At 35.8% G+C, this 17,891-nt stretch overlaps 1 protein-coding gene across 4 annotated transcripts in view; it reads left to right on the top strand.

Annotated features, from left to right (window-relative positions):
* Positions 1 to 17,891, top strand: part of PPP1R12A (protein phosphatase 1 regulatory subunit 12A) — a 120,149-nt gene that overhangs the window by 70,462 nt on the left and 31,796 nt on the right. For all 4 annotated transcript variants that reach the window (XM_065669439.1, XM_065669426.1, XM_065669434.1 and 1 more), the window contains exons 4-11: positions 2,198 to 2,357; positions 4,190 to 4,334; positions 7,157 to 7,231; positions 7,665 to 7,753; positions 7,883 to 8,040; positions 10,710 to 10,837; positions 14,108 to 14,323; positions 15,072 to 15,166. In XM_065669439.1, coding sequence (XP_065525511.1) covers positions 2,198 to 2,357; positions 4,190 to 4,334; positions 7,157 to 7,231; positions 7,665 to 7,753; positions 7,883 to 8,040; positions 10,710 to 10,837; positions 14,108 to 14,323; positions 15,072 to 15,166 — 1,066 coding nt within the window. The remainder of the gene's footprint in view (positions 1 to 2,197; positions 2,358 to 4,189; positions 4,335 to 7,156; positions 7,232 to 7,664; positions 7,754 to 7,882; positions 8,041 to 10,709; positions 10,838 to 14,107; positions 14,324 to 15,071; positions 15,167 to 17,891) is intronic.

Here is a 17,891-nt window from a genome sequence, read left to right as displayed (position 1 = left end):
GCTGTTTAGAACGCTTAAAATATAACCTACCTCAGTTATTTTATGATAGTAAGGTTTTATCTTTTCATCTGTACTTAGCATAAAGTTTTACCAGATTTATTTAGAGAACAAAATTGTTTCTCCAACTGTTCTTGCTTTGTTTGCTTTTATTTGTTTGGTTTGGGTTGGTTTTGGGTTTTTTTACATATTTGTAGATAGGGAGTATTTTTTATGGTGTGAACTGGTGGAATAAGAATAATCAAGAAGTGAACTCTGTTACAGCACTATCATATTCTGCCACAAGCCAAACAAATTACATGTTATGTTTCCAAAAGCATATGATAATTACATTCCTTCTTCCTGCATTTCAGGAAATTTTGGTTCAGGCATGTAATTTTCAAGGTTTTTTTTGCGCTATAATTGGGGAATTACAGCATCTGTGAAATACTAATTCATACTAGCGTAATAGATGTATCAGTCTGCTATCCGCTGCCTTAAGTATATTTCAGCAGTGGCAATGTAATTGCGTTCAGTTTGCCACTTCATTGCTCTCTGGCTTTCGAATTGCCAGTGGATTGATAAAAGCTTGATGAATCTGTTTTATTGTAATCTCTTTTGCCACATTTTACTCAGTAGAATGATGCACTGCACTACATATTATTATCTCTATATTATCTCTATTTTTATTTTATGATATTAATAATTTCTTTAATGAAGGCCACTTCATCCATTAGCTGTTTGAAGACATTAGAACCCAAAATTGCTGTTCATTATAAAGACTTCGAAAATTAATTAAAAATAATAATGTATAATAGTTTTGAAAATAGATCTTCCAGCTTTGCATAGTCTTGCTTATGGTCTACCTGAGATTGTTGTGCTGTGATTAGTTGAGCAGTTACAAATTATATGATAGAAACAAGTTTTTTGGAGAAAAATGGTTTGGGAACAGATGAAGCTTCAGTAGGGAATACTGAAAGAAGGTAGAATTAGATCTGAGTCAAGGAGTGTCTCTCTCTTAAGTATTTTAAAAATCATTTGTTGTAGAGGCTATATAAGGACTACTGTCAAGGTTTGTGTTTTTATCTAGTAAATCAATACCTGTTTCTGGATTTCACTTTTATTACATCCAAGTTAATGCTTTGCTCCATGAGAAATTAAAAATTCAGAGTACAGAAGAACAGTACTTTTTTTTTTTTTCCCAAGTCTCTGCATGCCAGGGTCTAAGATTAGACAAATTATAAAATAATTTTGCTGAAGGTTGGTGCACTGATTCTGTTAGAGGTCAAGCCAGGTACAGTTTGAGCTCTTGCTGGTCAAAATTCCTAAGTCCCTTTTCCTCAGAGAGTTGTCACCATTCAGTCATCACAGGTAGAGCAATGCTTATGCATAGTTCTCTTCAAGACCTGTTTCTGCTATGTTGTTCAGGTCAGTCTGCGTGTTGGTGATTAAAACATGCTTGCACATACAGATTTTGCTTTGCCCATTCAAGGTCTGGGTTTTTTTCAGTCTGTTTAACCTGATGTGCATACTCGTAAATGTTATATTGCATTCCTCCCTTTTCATCACTGTGTGATAATTTTTTGTGAGACGTGCTATAAAAAGTTGTTGGTGGTTTGGGTTTTTTGCTTGAGATACGAAGGGAGATTTCCAAAGGCTTGGTTATTTGAGTGCAAGGTTTATGTGTCACAGTGATAGAAGACAAACAAGACATTCTGTAGAAATTATAAAAAATACAGCTCCATCTTTCTTATTGATGAGAATATAGGCTGTTCCTCTTCCCATATAAAAAACTGTAGCTGTTTTCTACCTTCTGCAGACACATCAAACCAGACTTGTATTTTGGCGCTTAGAAGGTTAAAATATATTTTTTCTCCTTTTTTAATTGGTCACTGTAGTGATTATTACTGTGATGGTAGAAATTCTTAAAACTGAAGAGCCAGTTCTGCTAGCTTTCTTCTCCTGCCCCCTTCCCCATTCTCCCCTTCTCTTTTGGGAAAAACCCTATTATGCATGCAAAGAATCATGCAGTAATGGATGTTTCATAACATCTTGGAATTCATCTTCAAAAGATACTAATATCTAATCGTGAACATTATTCATATTGTTCAGCTGTTATTGCATCACATAAAGATGGTACAAGATTTGTTTCACAATTGAATTGAAGTATTGGAACTAAAATATTTTTGTCTTCTCTTTTCCCCCTCTCTGTCCGAATTAGGAGTTGATATAGAGGCAGCTCGAAAAGAAGAAGAACGAGTAATGCTACGAGATGCAAGACAGTGGCTCAACAGTGGCCATATAAGTGATGTCAGGCATGCAAAATCTGGTGGTACAGCACTTCATGTAGCTGCTGCAAAGGGCTATACAGAAGTCTTAAAGTAAGTATGGTTTAAATGGGAATTTTTCAAATTTTGTTGTCTTGTTGATGTAATGCTGCTTGGAATTGATACAGTTAGACACTTCTGACTTTTAGGAGTTGTTGGAAAATACCAATCTCTAGAACTGTCTTTTCCTCAAAGCTTGGTTTTAAGTTTTCAAGCACTCATAAATCATGTTACTGTTAGCTTTCTATGTCAGATCATTCAAAATATAAGCACAGTGTACATATTCAGCCTGAATACTTATTTAAAAGAAGAAAGCTGACAAAAAAAATTGCCCTGTTTCTAAAGCCAACTGTATAAACAAGCTTAATACCTTTTCATAATGACGGTTAGCGTTCTGATTGATGTATATTTTCAAAACACCATATTTATTTGCATAAATAAAGCAGTTTGTAATCCAAACTAAAGGTTTTTACACCTGAAGAACAGAGAATTTAATTTTGGGGCTTTTTGATACTGTTATTTAAGTCATAATACTTGAAATCTTTCCTGAAAAGCTTCAGGCTTTTGGAGTCCCCATAATTCATACGTACCTTTTCATTAATACAATACAAGGCTATATTGCAACAGAGGTTTAATTGGGTTTTCATCAAAGTTCTGCTTTTACTGAAATAAAACACACTTAATAATACATTGCTTTACTGTGATTGTAAATGTATTTGACTGCTTTAGCGGTCCTAGGAACAGATATATATTGTAACATGAATGTAAATGAGCACACAACTTGACTGTGTATTACCGCCTTATAATGTTTTGTCAGCACAGAAGTTGAATGACAGAGCTTTTTTAACCATTATAACCGTTACATAGAATTTACTGAATGGGAGATCTACTTCAAAAACCCTGATGCTTCAACATGATGAAAAGAAATTATTCTGCTGGAAAATAATGGTTTTTGGTTTAGGATAGCTTCTATCTATAAGGGAATTTTATCTATAACTGGTTTATTTTTTTAGCTGTCTTCTTTGTAGTGCAGTGCATGTACTTTTGCTAGGAGGTGAAAAATGTATGTGCAGGCAATTTTCTTGATGGGCTCACATTATCGAAAACGTGTGCTCTGTGTAGGATGCAAGACGTGTAAAAGTTGACTCATTGGAAGATATTACTATAAGTATTTGGCTCTTGAGAAATGGAGAGAAATTTTTTAGAAGCGTGCTTCACATTTATGGGATTTTTTCATAATTACGGACAGTGTTTCAGAGAGGTGATAGCCCTTTACACAGAACTGTCAAGGTATGTGTCCGCTGTCACTTGGACACTCACATTTCAACCATGGTGAATTTAAGTGTGCCACATGCAGGCTGAAAAGCAGATTCTGTAACTGAGGAGCTCTGCTTCCTCTCAGAGAGCAATTGAAGCCCACAAGCACTAGGTTGTTACAACATCACACATTACTGACAGGAGGAGGTGCAAGTTTCAAGCAACTAATATTAGAATAGGAGGAGGTTTTAATAATTTACTATGTAAGAACACTGTATCCAACAATTTTCGACGTTTTACAGCTTTCCTTTCCTTAATAGGGGTTCTCCCTGTTACTGTACATGGAGAAAAATAGCTAACTGTGGACTTCAAATGAGGAGGATGTGAATAAAGAGGAAAATGGAAAAGGCTACTTTTCTTGAATTTTCCTTGAAAGTGCATATACGTACTGAACAATGAAAAGGGAAATGCTTCTGTAAGGAAATAAAATGAATCAGTTGTCAATAGCCTAACTAAAATATGTATGATAAAAAGGAGAAGGATGTTACTATAGAGTAACTTTATGCTTTTATGACAGCTCATTGATCTCTGTCAGCAGCGTCAACATCTAATTCTTCTAATTTCTTTAGGCTTTTAATACAGGCTCACTACGATGTAAATATTAAAGATTATGATGGCTGGACACCACTTCATGCTGCTGCTCACTGGGGTAAAGAAGAAGCATGTCGCATTTTAGTGGAAAACCTTTGTGATATGGAGGCTGTCAACAAAGTGGTAGGATTTTTATGTAATCCTTGTCAAGATACAAAGTTCTGGTCTCTAAAGTGACTTTAGAAGCCAGGGTAAGAAAAGTGATGATAAACTGCTGTTTACTGTACATGGAGCTTTATATAATGCATGTTTTGTCAAAACAGCATGTTTGTGTTCAAAACTAAATTCTCTGATCATCTAAATTAATTTCTAGGCCCACTTTATGCTCAGTTCTATATTAAAGAATCCATTAATTACTTGACATGAAAATTCGAAACAGAATGAATTTGTTGACCTTTCAGAGGTACAAAATCAGTGACTTTGAAAATCAGCTTGTGTTAGCATACTGAATGCTAACCACTATACGGGTTGGGTGCACTGAAAGAAATTTGTAGGCCTCTCTGGACTCCCTAGACATAAGTGCTTCCTAAGCTTGCTGCTTTCCTAAGGCCTGCATAGCTTGCTGGCTTTGCAGCATCTTGCTCCCAACAGATACAAGTATCTTCATGATTCACATAGGCATCACAAGGATCCAAACCTTTTAATTCAGCTGTGTAAATGCTGAAGCTCTCTTTATTCTCTTTGCAGTATGTTCTGCAGATAGATTCCAATCTTCTACCAGTTTCTGTCAATTCTGCATATCTAAACTACCTGGCCAACTTTTAAGATGGATTCTTCATTGAATTGTTTCATAAACTTTAAAAAAAATAAGTTAGGGAAATATGCAGCTGCAGATCACAAATTAGCGAGTACTTACTCTAGATAAGGGCAAAACTGCTGGGTAACATTTTTAGTCTTTGTTGACTTTTTCTTCCTTAGAAACTGAGGTTTTGTGTAATAAAAACAGTGAAATCTGGAACCGAATTTCAAATAGCTTCAACTGTTTCTGTATAATCCTTATAGAACTGATATTTATATCAGCTGTTATAACTGTATTTTCTATCAGGCAATCAAAAGCTGATGCAATTAGTTGAAGACAGTTTATCAAGTTACCTGGTAGACTTTTTTACTTCGGTTGTAAAAATGTGGAGGGTGGTATTCCAGAGAGCACTGTCATGAACATATGTTCAACTCAGCTGGTGCAAGAATAAGAATAAAGGAGGTACAGAGAGATACAAGCGATTGCATTTGAACTTTTTGCCTGTTGTGTTCTTAAGTAAGCTGATAAAGATTTTTGGTTTTGGAGATAACAAGGTTGAAAATTCCTGTATCTGGTTTTAGATGCAGGTGCTTAGCAGCTTAGAGAACTTAGCCTTTACTGTTAAAGCACTTGACTTCAGGTATTAACTTTTATGGATTGCATTTAGATATAACCTTCCAACTGCAACAGTTTTTTGCAAAGTGATTTTTTGTGGTCAAGGTAGGTCTAACTCATATTTTTTGGAAATTAATTCACTTAATAGCTACCTAAAACTAGAAATCTGGATTAAAAACTGTAGTCATAATGCAAATATAAAGTTGCCATAATTTTGTTGCTTAGTTTCCAGACTAGTGCTGTGTTACACTAGATGGAATAGTTCACATGTCAAAGGCGCTCAAGCTGTTTTGGGTAATCCTTGTTGAAAGGTGCACATGCTTCTGCTGTATGGTCAGAGGTTTTACATGGATGTGAAAATTAGTGGTTTGCAGGTCCATCCTTTCTAACTGTTTGATAGCCTTCACAGTGTGATTAGGAATACATTTGTGTTAGTTAACATTCAAGAAACTGAAATAAGCAGAGACAAATACGAGCACCTTTATTTTTATAAGCTGCTGTGACCACTTTTAAATGACAGCTCTGTCTTTAGTGCTAGTTATTGTGTAGAAGTACTTACTTGGCTGATCTTGTCCTGATCCTCCCAGCATTTTAGTATGTCCACCTAGTGTGTTGATGCAGCTGCGTTGATACCATGTAGGTGAATCTAGGACTTCACCTAGATTCCAGCCTTCTTGTATTTGAATGAAAACTTCCAAATACAAAACGCTGTATTGCAGTATCAATGTACGTTGGGCTTTCTTTGTGGAACTCTGTGTGAGCTTCAGCCCTTCTCATCTTCAAGTAGAGATGAAGAAAGGGGAGTTTTGAAATCTTTACCAATTCAGACCTTAAAGATGGAATCTCGTGTCCTGTGGGTATCTGGTCTAGTCTAGAATTGTGATGACTATATAGATGTAAGATATGGCAAGCTGAAGAGATTCCAGCTAACAGCATTACTCTGTTAGTGAATAGCATGATGGTCTGTTTATTCAAGAACATGTCCCATGAAAGTCATAGACTAAAGGGGGAGGTAAGAGCAAATGGTTGTAGCAGATCTTTTCTAAAGTGGAATGTAAAATATAAAATACTGTTTTACTGTAAAAATGTGAAAACGTGACTATTCAAGATTAGTATAGCTTGCTTACATAACTGTAACTTTAAAAAATCAAGCTGTATATGGTAGTCTGTAATGGACTGGATAATGAACTGCTCAGGATCCATCCGTACAACTGCTGTTGGAATAGTTGTTTGAAACTAATATTGTAAGAATCATATTCTTTCGATCTCTTTTCCATGATAGTTTTGTTTTGGGGTTTTTTTGTTTCAAAGGACAGCAATATTTTACTGAAGTCTTCTTCTGTCTCTTAAGAAACATATTTGCTCATCAGGTATTGAAGTTTCTCTTTCAGTTACCCAAAAAAAGTGCAATTGCAAAATTGTTTTCAACTACTAGCAGACTAACAGTTTGTGATAGAGCTTGGCTTATACTTTCTAATTTTTTTCTCTGAATGTGCTCCTTACCTGCATCATCATGTGCCAGGGCATCATAATCCATTTCATTTAAATTCTTCTGTACAGTGATGGTGTTTTACTTCTTCCCCCCCTCCAGGGGCAGACAGCATTTGATGTGGCAGATGAAGATATTCTAGGATATTTAGAAGAATTACAAAAGAAGCAGAATCTGGTAGGCGTTTTGCATATAAAGACATATGTATATATTTTACTTTATTATACATGATTGTGGTATCCAGTTCAGAGCAGTATTTAGATTAAAAATAAAGGTTTGAATTGGGGTTTCAATTCAGGTAATGCCACGGTAACCTCAGAAGTTCTTTTATGACCTTACTCGGTCAATTACCGTGAAAAGCCTTGAAAGCAAGAAAGTGCTTTTCTGCTTGCCTTGTCCAGTGAGCGTTTTTTCATCTGAAGCATCAGCAATGAGAATCTTACTTTAAATAACAGTTTCTGAGATATTAGAGTTTTGAACTTTTAACACTTTGAAAGCTTATACATATTCTAGTGTTTGTAGTAGTTAGAGAAGATTGCCCTCCATTTGTAATTTTGTCACACTAATACCATTCTATCAATTTAACTACATCATTCTGTATGTTTTGAAGCTTCATAGTGAAAAACGGGAAAAGAAATCTCCCCTAATTGAATCCACAGCCAACATGGATAATAACCAGACACAGAAAACATTCAAAAAGTAAGTAAACTGGAAAAAAATATAATCTCTTAATAAAAAAGATACCTTTAGAAGCTGTCACAAAATCCTGCTTGACAGGCTTTAGTAATGTTTCCAGGACTTAGTAAGTATTTTTCTTTTCAAACTCAGTAAAGAGACACTGATTATGGAGCAAGAAAAGAATGCGTCTAGTATAGAGTCTTTGGAGCAAGAAAAAGCAGATGAAGAGGAAGAGGGGAAGAAAGACGAATCTAGTTGTTCTAGTGAAGAGGAAGAGGATGATGACTCAGAATCTGAAGCAGAGACAGGTATTTATTCTGAGTATTGTCTTTCTTTAAGTTCTTACTTTGTAGTTTTACTAGTTTAACATGATCCAAAGTCAAATATCTTAAGTTTCACTTACTCTTCTGCATTTCATTAAGTTTCCAATTATTTTAAAGCAAGTTTATATTATGTCTGAAGTCAAGTTATAACAGAGATGTTAAACACATGTCTGTACTGGTACAGATGTCTTTACTGATGGCTACTTGGGTTAAAGCTATTAATCTACTTATTTGATTGGATACTTAACAGTTGACACTTTGAATTAAATAGTTGGAATAATATAAGCCTTAAGTAGCATGTCAGAAAACATTAACGAAATCTGAAGATCAAATCAGAAATGAAGGCTTCATAGCAGTGTTTGCTTGTGGAACTGGTATAGAGATTGGAACAGCAGAAGTGCAAACATTCTGATTTTTTCTTGCCTTCCTGAAGTAATTACCAATTAATCTGACAGCTTTGGCTCAGGTATTCATAAAGTAATGGTGCGTGTATTTTCAGTGTGCACTGAAATGAACTTCTAAATGTAATATTTTAGTGTTAATAGTTAATTTATATACTGTATTACAAGAGAAATTCTCTTTGAAAAGTTTGGAATTTTATGCAAAGAAACACATATTCTGTAGTTCTATTTTCAGTGGAATTGATGTGTGTTTTTTCTTGAACAATTGTCAGAATCTTCAAGTAGTGATTTAAGAACAGTATTGCACCTTCCTCCAAACCATAAAGCAAGTATCAGGTGATTTGTGTTTCAAAATATATGTTGAATCCTAATAAAGGATTTTAGAATTACAGTGCATCAATGCAATACGAAGGCATAGATGTCATTAGAAATACCTTGTTAATATTTTATACTTCTTTAAATAAGTAACCTTGAGCTGTCTGTCCTTATTTTTAAACATTCTTCCTAATCTTTTCACCTGAAAAGTTAAGACTAAGAAGGGATTTTAGAGCTAACCAATGTATCGTAAATATTTAATGTAGGCAGAAATAAAAATAAATTGTGAAACCAAACTCTGTTATAGCCTAATTATTTTTGTATTTTGAAATAAACCAGCATTTCATTGTTAAGCTGGAAAAAAAAAGTCAAGCTTTGTAATTAGTCTTTCACCTTAGTATACTTACATCCCTTATTTACAGAGACTGAGCTTTCATAAACTCAAAACACATGAAATATGCAACATGTAGTAATTTCTCAGTCACTGAGCTAGCTGTAATGTCTCCTGAACTCTATGATTCTGGTAACTGTGTTCTCTTCGTTACCAGTAGATAGTTCGTGCCAGGAAAATATGACTGTGACACAAGAATTAATTTATGTAAACTTTGGGGTTTTTAATATCAACAAGGCTTTATCATACTTTATTTGGCAAGCTAGACTTCAAGCTTTTCCCTGTAGAGCTGCATCTCTAAATTCCAAGTTTGTACTTTCCCTTTTTTCCCATTATTCAGCTTAAGGCAGTTTTCTAGTGAAAAATTGTAAGATTATCAGAAGCATTCTGGTAGTAAAATAGTTTAGTAGAGTTCAATATTCTGCAGTACTGGAAACTCTGATTTCTAATCTATGGGGATATTTGAAATTTTTCCTAAAATAAACATTCTGTTTCACTGATTGTGAATACAGTTTAAAAATAAATGCATTTCTGTCTGTAAGACCAAGAAGTGAAATAGGAATATGAAGCTATATATCTCCTAAAGGAGGTAAACAAATTTCAGCAGCTCAGGTTAACTTACTTTGCTTGAAGTAATTTAGTGGTGCTTTGGAAGCCGGTTTTAGCTCAGTCATGCACACAACTATATTCTTGCAGTTCAGTTCTGAAATTGTCAGAAATAATTTAAGAATACAGTTGTAAAAAAAAAAAAAAAAAAAAACCAAACAATTTTCTCCTTCCACTCCTGGTAACTTTTCCTCTATATTTTAAGGCTGTATTACTCATTTGCAGATTTCCAGCAGATCTCCTTGTACATCTAAATCATATTGTCAGTCCGCATTGCCCTGTTGAATGTTTTTATCACCATGACCTAGGAGTTTACCACCCCTTATTTTCACTTGTGTTTAAAGAGAACTTTCCAAGAAGTGCAGTTAGACATGTAAGCTGATCTTTTTGTATTTGTTCACTGCATCAATAAAATACTTCACTTTGGATCAACATCCTCTGCAGTTCACATTAACTGTTACATGTCAGCGTACCTCCTACTGTTAAAATTGTATGGTAATGAGCCACATACTCAAATATAGGTAGTGTGGGAACACTGTGGACTCTCTGTCTCTAGAGGTTTTCAGGACTTGACTCATCAAAGCCCTGAGCAACCTGGTCTATACACAATATTAACTGTTCTTTGAGTAGAAGGTTGAATTAGATTACGTCCTGAGGTCCCTTTCCACCTGAATGGTTATTTGCTTCTGCATCTGCATCTCTGAGTGTTTAACACTTTTTGAATGGCAAAAAATAATGTTACATGCATGACCATTATGGAAAAAAGATGGACCTAAGGTACAGATTGGGAGTGAGGGGAAAAACCCCAAGGAACAGATAGTAAAATGCTGCTTGGAAAGTTGACTGTCAGATTTGTTCAAAGGAAATTAGACTCTGTCTTGTAGAAGTGAAGAAATTGTGAATGAAAAAATGAAAACTAAAATCTTCTAAATATTTTGCAGATAAGACCAAAACCTTGGCAGCTGTGACTAACAATGCAAATACCACAAGTACACAATCAGCATCAGTAGCTGTGACAGCGCCTTCCGTAGCTGGTGGCCAGGGGGCACCTACGTCACCTGTTAAGAAGGTAAACCAAAATACCTTTCTCATTATTTTAGGTTTCTGTGTGCAAGCAGACACTTTCTGGTTCTTGTATAAAAAGTGGATAGGGTTATCCAGTGAATAGATGAAAATATGCATGGATTCCGAAAATATTTTGTCTTTTTCTGCAGAAACTATATTCAACTTTTTAAAGTTTTGAATGGTTTTGATTCTAAACAAGGATGTAATGTATAGAACTACGAAACAGCTGAACATCTTTTCAAAAAGCAAAAATCTGTTGCGCAGTGAGTGGAGTTCTTGCTTTTTTGAAACTAAACTTCATTCTTTGAAAGTCTTTTCTATGGCAGACTCCTCCAAAATTTGTGCCTGTATTTGTGATGCACTTAAGGAAGGTAAGTATGACTGAAGTGCTTTCAGGAGTTCTTAAAAGCACTCAGCTAGTACTTAGGTGCAAAAGTTGAAAAAGCAGAAATAAGTAGAAAGTGCTGTAGGTCCCAACCCTGTTTTCAGTATTGTTAGGACCTCAAGGATGGGCTAGAGGACTGGGGCACATGTTTTTTATTCGATGCACAGCTCAAAACCACATTTACCAAAGGCATATTGTGTACAGGAAGCTTTTTAGTTTTGCTTGTGAAAGATATGTAATCCCCCATGAAAAAAGTTACAGTAGATAAAAATACATAGTCAGAAGGTGAAAGTCAGACTTTCAGAATATCAGAGCAAACTAGATAGCAAGTTAGTAAGGCTTCATTTCTCAGTCATTGTCGCTTTTCTGTTCACATCATAACCAAGGTCTGACCCTCTACTGATGCTGTTGAAAAGCGTGTTCAAGAGAACTAGTAGCTGTGATATGTAGAGAGTAGAGAAGAGAAGATATACTGCTGGGTGAATACTCTACATTGTATTTAGCTCCTGGGAGCTTATTGGAGTTTTACTTTCATATTCACAATGGACCCTAATGATGATTCATCTTAGAAAGTATGCTTTAATGTCTCAGATGCAGGGAATATATTGCCCAACTGCATCATATTACGTGATGCTGTACAATAGAGCTGGGCCAACCTTCATGATCCCAAGAGCTGCTTTACAAAAATCATTGTGACTGACATCCACAAGATTTATGTCAAAAAAACATGAGAGCAAAAGGGGAAATGTGGGCATGGCTCACTGGCAGGAACGACTGCTGTTTCCCTTCACTGGACTTTGTGACTGGGCAGACCGCTAGGTTCCAGGGTGATCTTGTGATGTTCATCTAAACACTGTCTGCTGGCTAGTAAGGAATTACGGTTCTCTGTCATGAGAGCTGTGTTTGCATTGCTCAGGAGCTGTGCAGAGCTCAAGAGGTACAAGTTCTCCATACAAGCCGTAGCAAATGCATGAGGGAGGGAAGACATTGTGAGTAATTTGCTGGTTTGCTAACTGTGGCTTGTTGGAATGAATTCAAATATATAATGTGAATTTTACTGCAAGGAAATAGGCCTACTTTATACAGTTTATCTTTCGAAATCACTTCAGTAGTACAAGTGTTTGTGGCAATTGGGCAGTTAAACTGATGTGCTCTCCACCCACTTTTCTTACTGCACTTAATTATCTTTGATTCTACCTCACACTTCAAACACAGAATTTTTCTTGTAATTGCCTAAACTTCATCTTGAAGTCGGGAGTTTCTTAGCTTGTTCCTTCTAATCAATTCATCTCATATTATGCAAAAACATTCTTAGTTATATGATCTTCAGCAATAGGACGTTAGCAAATTTTTGCTAGCTGGAGTGTGGCTTGATGTTCTTGAGTTGAATGATCAAATATACACAATTTTTTGATATGAGATTAAACGGCAATGTATTAGGGGGGTGGGGGAGATGGCCACGCAGGCTTTATAATAAGTTTGATTGTCAGCTGGACGGTAACCTTTTATAAACCATTAATATACTGGCATTTTGTTTGTTCTAATTTTATTATGCAGCAATTAATGGCTTATCTTTTTGTCTGAAAAGTAAAAGGTACAGGTTAAAAGTAAACGAGTTACCTTTGTAATACTATATGTGAAAAGTTCAGGGTCTTCTGTAGCTACAAAATAAATGCACATTTATATCAAGACTAATTGTAACATAGCAAGTGCATGGGATCTAGAAAGCAGTTGCAGCTCATATCAATGAGCAAAAAGGCTTTAAATGGTTTTACTACTGAGGGTAAAACAGCAGTGCATGTGAGATGTTGTACATACTCTTGCACCTGCCTTTTCAGGTTTGCACCATCTGTGCTACTGCACTTACTCTTCTGCTTTTACACCACAGCTGGCCAAACCCTATGTTGCTCACAAGTGGTGCAGATGCAGTGTACTAAGCTTGAATCTGGGTTTTCTTCAGTCTGTATGGCATTCAGTAATGCTGCTTTCTGTCTGAGGGTACTGAAGTACGGTGAGTTTAGGAGTGAAGGTATGGGGTTTGGTATCTAAGCTAGCACGGGATGTGATTAAGGGATATGAATGAAATATAATAAGAAGATAAAAGGTGTAATAGTGTGAATCTTCCACTATTCTCAACCATATGAGGATTTAGGTCATGAACCTTGTTAGGTCAACAGTCTTTGCTGTCCTCTTCTATGCAAACTGTAATTCTGTCTCTGAAGTAGCTAAACATGCTGTGTTGTGTTTAATAAGAATCTGTTACTAAGGTTTTAAGTCTCTTACTGCTTTTTGGTATTTTGTGCTGTAACATAAACATAGGAACAAACTATGTAGTTTTAAAACAACCTTTTGTTTCTGTTTTCCATTCTTTCCATCTTCATCTTTGTCTTGTCTTAAATGGCTTTAGTATGATTTCATTCCTTCTATCATGCCTGTCGTGGAGTCAGTAGATCCTGCATCATGGAGGCAGGGCTTGCGCAAAACTGGCATTGTTCTTGTGCCCAATAAGGGTGAAAAATCGATGGTGAGGTTCTGGTGTGGACAGGTTTGTGTACAGGTTGCAAAATAACATATTTAATCAAAATGTTGATACTGGATTTGCATGTTTCTAAGTTTGCATCTCCTGATCACAGTGTGTTATTACAAAGTGTGGGTTTTTCTAAGCTAACTTGTAGAGGAGTAGTATACGTTGACCAGTCTTACATTTCTTACCTCATTAACTAATTTAAAGAGGAGAGTGTGTAGGTTATGTCTCATTAAAACTCCCCTACCAATTCAACACGTCTGTGATTATTAAAAAGAGTTGTATTCTCAAATCTCCGCAAGGAGCGTGAATTACCACAGGTAATGGAAATTAATAATATAAATTCATTTACGTGTGTTTTATAGTTTCCAACATCTACAACCAAGGTTTCTCCCAAAGAAGAAGAAAGGAAAGATGAATCTCCTGCTTCATGGAGGCTAGGTCTTAGAAAAACTGGTAGTTATGGTGCCCTTGCAGAGATTACTGCTTCCAAAGAAGCTCAGAAAGAAAAGGACTCTGCAGGTGTTATGCGTTCAGCTTCAAGTCCTAGACTTTCCTCTTCATTGGACAACAAAGAAAAGGTAATAATTTTCAGTGTGAAACAACATTTTGAGGAAATTATCTACCTTATTTAGTATAGATGTTTGTGATACACTGTAGAATTAAGACTGTACTACACATCTGTTTTTTACCAACATTCCAAAGAGTCATTCAGCTTCTGTGTACTTTCTTTAAAATAGTAGTAGGTACCTGTGTTGTGACCTGGTGCATAGGTCTGGGGCTTTCCCCTTTTTGGGACTTGCAATTCTAGTAGTAGTTTTTACAGTTAAGGGACATCAGAGGTTTGATAGTTTCGGCATCATGTGCAGAGTGATGTTGAAAAAACCTTACAAAAAATTAGTGGTTTTGTATTCCATGGTCATTTTTATTTACAAAAATACGGTTCTGTAGTTAAAAATGAATACTGAAATAAGTGAAGGACTAATTTGGGACAGGTAACTGACCAGCATAGAACTTGTGATTCTGTTTCAATTACAAATGTTTAAATGTTTTCAGGATTAAGAATAATGCTATACTATGTGAAAACAGCTGCTTTCAGAAAACAGTGTTGGAATTGTACTCTGCAGCAAAGCAGAAAATAAAAGAAATTGAGTCATTTGCATCACTAGAATGAAAACATGAATAGTTTCCTTTTCATGATGTAGGCCTTACGACATTTAATTAAAGCTTAAAAATCACTTGCATAATCAAGTCACAGTAAGTCAAGTCACACTGCCAACAGCAGTATGATCAATAACAGTAACACTTAATAAAAATCACGTGTTTCAGGAGAAAGATGGAAAAGGAGCTCGACTTGCATATGTTGCACCTACAATACCAAGACGACTGGCCAGTACCTCTGACATTGATGAAAAAGAGAACAGGTGACTGAAGTTACAATTTCTGTTAAATATAAAATTGCTTGATTTTAGAGTGGCTGACAAACTTACAGTTTTAAGAAAATGCTAATTTATAGCATTATCCTGCTCTATAGATTATGCTAATCCATACGGTAATCCAATTCCTGAAGGTTTTTGATGCTGTAGATTGTAATAATCTTTTTAAAATCCATGTTATTTTATGACAAGAGGAGAACTGGGCAATGAGTGTTGTCATCTTAGGGAAGAAAACAGATAAAATCCAGAGTATGTAGTTGTAAACTTTTAAGCTACTGGAACGTGCTAAAGGCATTTTACTGCTTTGACTTGAGCCTTAGAGTGCTGGTCTTCATTGTTACTTTTGATAATAATAAAATGTCATGTTTCTTACAGTTTTTGCTTAAAACTATATTGGGCAGCAGCAATTATTTACAAAGTAAGAAGTTACTAAAGCATTTTTTCTTGTTTATATGTTGACTTTTCATCTTCATTTGGAGATTTTTACTTTCTTTGCTGATATTTCTTCTGTAGCTTTCAGTATAAAAGAAACAGAAGGTTTAGGTGCACAGGCTTGTTACCTGTTAGTATTTGGGATACTTCCATGGCATATTTACATTGTCAGAAACTTCTGATTTTTCACTTCTCTCCTTTACTATGGTTCTACTTGGACACTTTTTTGGGTTAAGATAAAATGCATAATACAAAACTTAGAATTCTGCCTAATGCCTTATTTCTGTTGGATCAAATTTAGATAGCTGAATGTTGAATGATGTGAACTGAAAATACTCTCATTGCTCAAAATGTGCTGTTATAATCATTGTCTGTAAGACTGATAAATCTTCTGTCTGAAGAGGAGATTCTTTGTTGCTGCTCTTGGGAATGGTTCATTTCAGCACAAACACAAGATAAATACTGTTTTTTCTTATGCTTGCAGGATACTGCTGCTGAAGTTCAGTCCCTGGGTGACAAATTCTGTTTGGAAACAGGGATATTCTAGCTCTCAAGCTCCCCTAAGTAGCATCTCTTATGTTACTTCACCAGATTTCTTTAGTTTGCATGTCTATAACAGAACAGTTTGGAGTTTCTGTTTGTGCTTATCATTCTCTGGAGTACTGTATTCTTTGAGGCTGAGTTTGTCAGTTGGGGTTTGCTTATAAGAGACATCATTTTTCCAATTTTTGTTCTTTTGAGATCTTCTCAAAAACTCTTGTTCTCTACAAGTGTCTTAACTAGATGATACCTTAAGATTGGGATAAATATTTCATTGCAGTTTTATTTCTTAGAAGCTGTTACCGCTTGTAACAAAAGGATTAAATTTTGCCTCAGTGTTGAGGTTTGTGTCCTTGATGTGCCTGTCTTAACCGTTCACAGACACAGTTCCAAAACTAGGCATTAGCGGTAGTAAGTTTTTCCTCATGTGCATTGGGTGAACTTGGGTCATCAGTCTCATTAGTCCCAGTGCTGACCAAACAGTTGACATGAGAACTTTGTGTATTCCTTGGTGAACCAGAGATGACGCCTGCTTTTAGGCCAGCCTGTTTAGGCACCAGCACTGTGCCTAGTGTATGATGTGGCGGACAACCCAGCTTACTTCCCTGAAGCCGTAAGAGATCTTTGACATTTAGCCTGACCTTCTTTACATGTAGAATTTAACCATCTGCCTTACAGGTGCCTTAATAAATTATTGAGGTTTATGCCTTTGTCCCAGATCTTTGTCCTTGTTACTCATAGGCTGAGTTCTTGTTCTCCCTGTCTGAACACCTGCTTGTGTAGCTTATCGATGATGTAGTGTAATGCAGCTGACATCCCACTGTGAGTAATGGACTTACAAGATGAATCCCGGCTGGGTTTTTAGGTTAACAAATCTCAGACTTCCGGCCTCAGACGAGTAGCCAGTGCTACAGCAAAAGTGCTGAAGTATGTAGTGTCCTGGCAAATTGAAACTTTCAGTGGTTATGAAAAACTTGTCATTCAGCAGGACCTTTCAAAGGCAGATCATACCTCAGAATTCATTTTCTTTGGTGGTAAGACATGGGTGGAAAAGACATTTTGGTAGTAAAAAAAACACATTGGCCTGTGTTTGATCATTTTCTAAGGTTATTTCCAACTGCAGCAAAAAGTGCTAGCATAAATTCTTGAGCAAAAAGAGGTACATTGTGAAGGCCATAGGTGTCTGAACATAAAATACATCTTTACAAAACATTGTTTTATTTTGACCTTGCACACCTGGCTGCCTTTTAGGTATAGTTTTGTGAAAGACTTTTTTTCCTTCTGTCTGAACTTTAGTTTAAATGTTGAGCTGACATTTTTATTAGAATTCAGGTTTTTTTCATCTCAGTTTTCAGGGTGTTTTTTCTAAGTAGACTTTTGCAAGGTTATTTCTTTCTGCTATAAACTGCAACAGCAGGCTGGAAATTCCTTATGACTAAAGTAATGTCAGCTAGTGATACATGGCAGGCCACTCAGGAATGGCCACTGCAGGTCTGTTTATACTGGTCTACAGTATCATGCGTTCTAAAGGCTAGTCAGCTGTTGAACTTTTTATAACATCAAAGAATGAAAAAGCCCATGAAATCAGTTTCTGGCTGATGATGATTAGATCCTCTTTAGCAGTTTTTCTTTTAATGCTACTTTTCTATTATATTTCTGACAGTATTAGCATGACTGTAGTATTTTTCCATAGGAGCTTGGAAATTATTGTCCATAAAGGTCATTTTATTCCTGGTCCACA

This window comes from Lathamus discolor, chromosome 1 (genome assembly GCF_037157495.1).
Source record: "Lathamus discolor isolate bLatDis1 chromosome 1, bLatDis1.hap1, whole genome shotgun sequence".
Taxonomy (NCBI): Eukaryota; Metazoa; Chordata; class Aves; order Psittaciformes; family Psittacidae; genus Lathamus; species Lathamus discolor.
The sequence above is the reverse complement of the archived record's forward strand: the minus strand, read 5'-3'. Positions and strand labels throughout refer to the sequence as shown.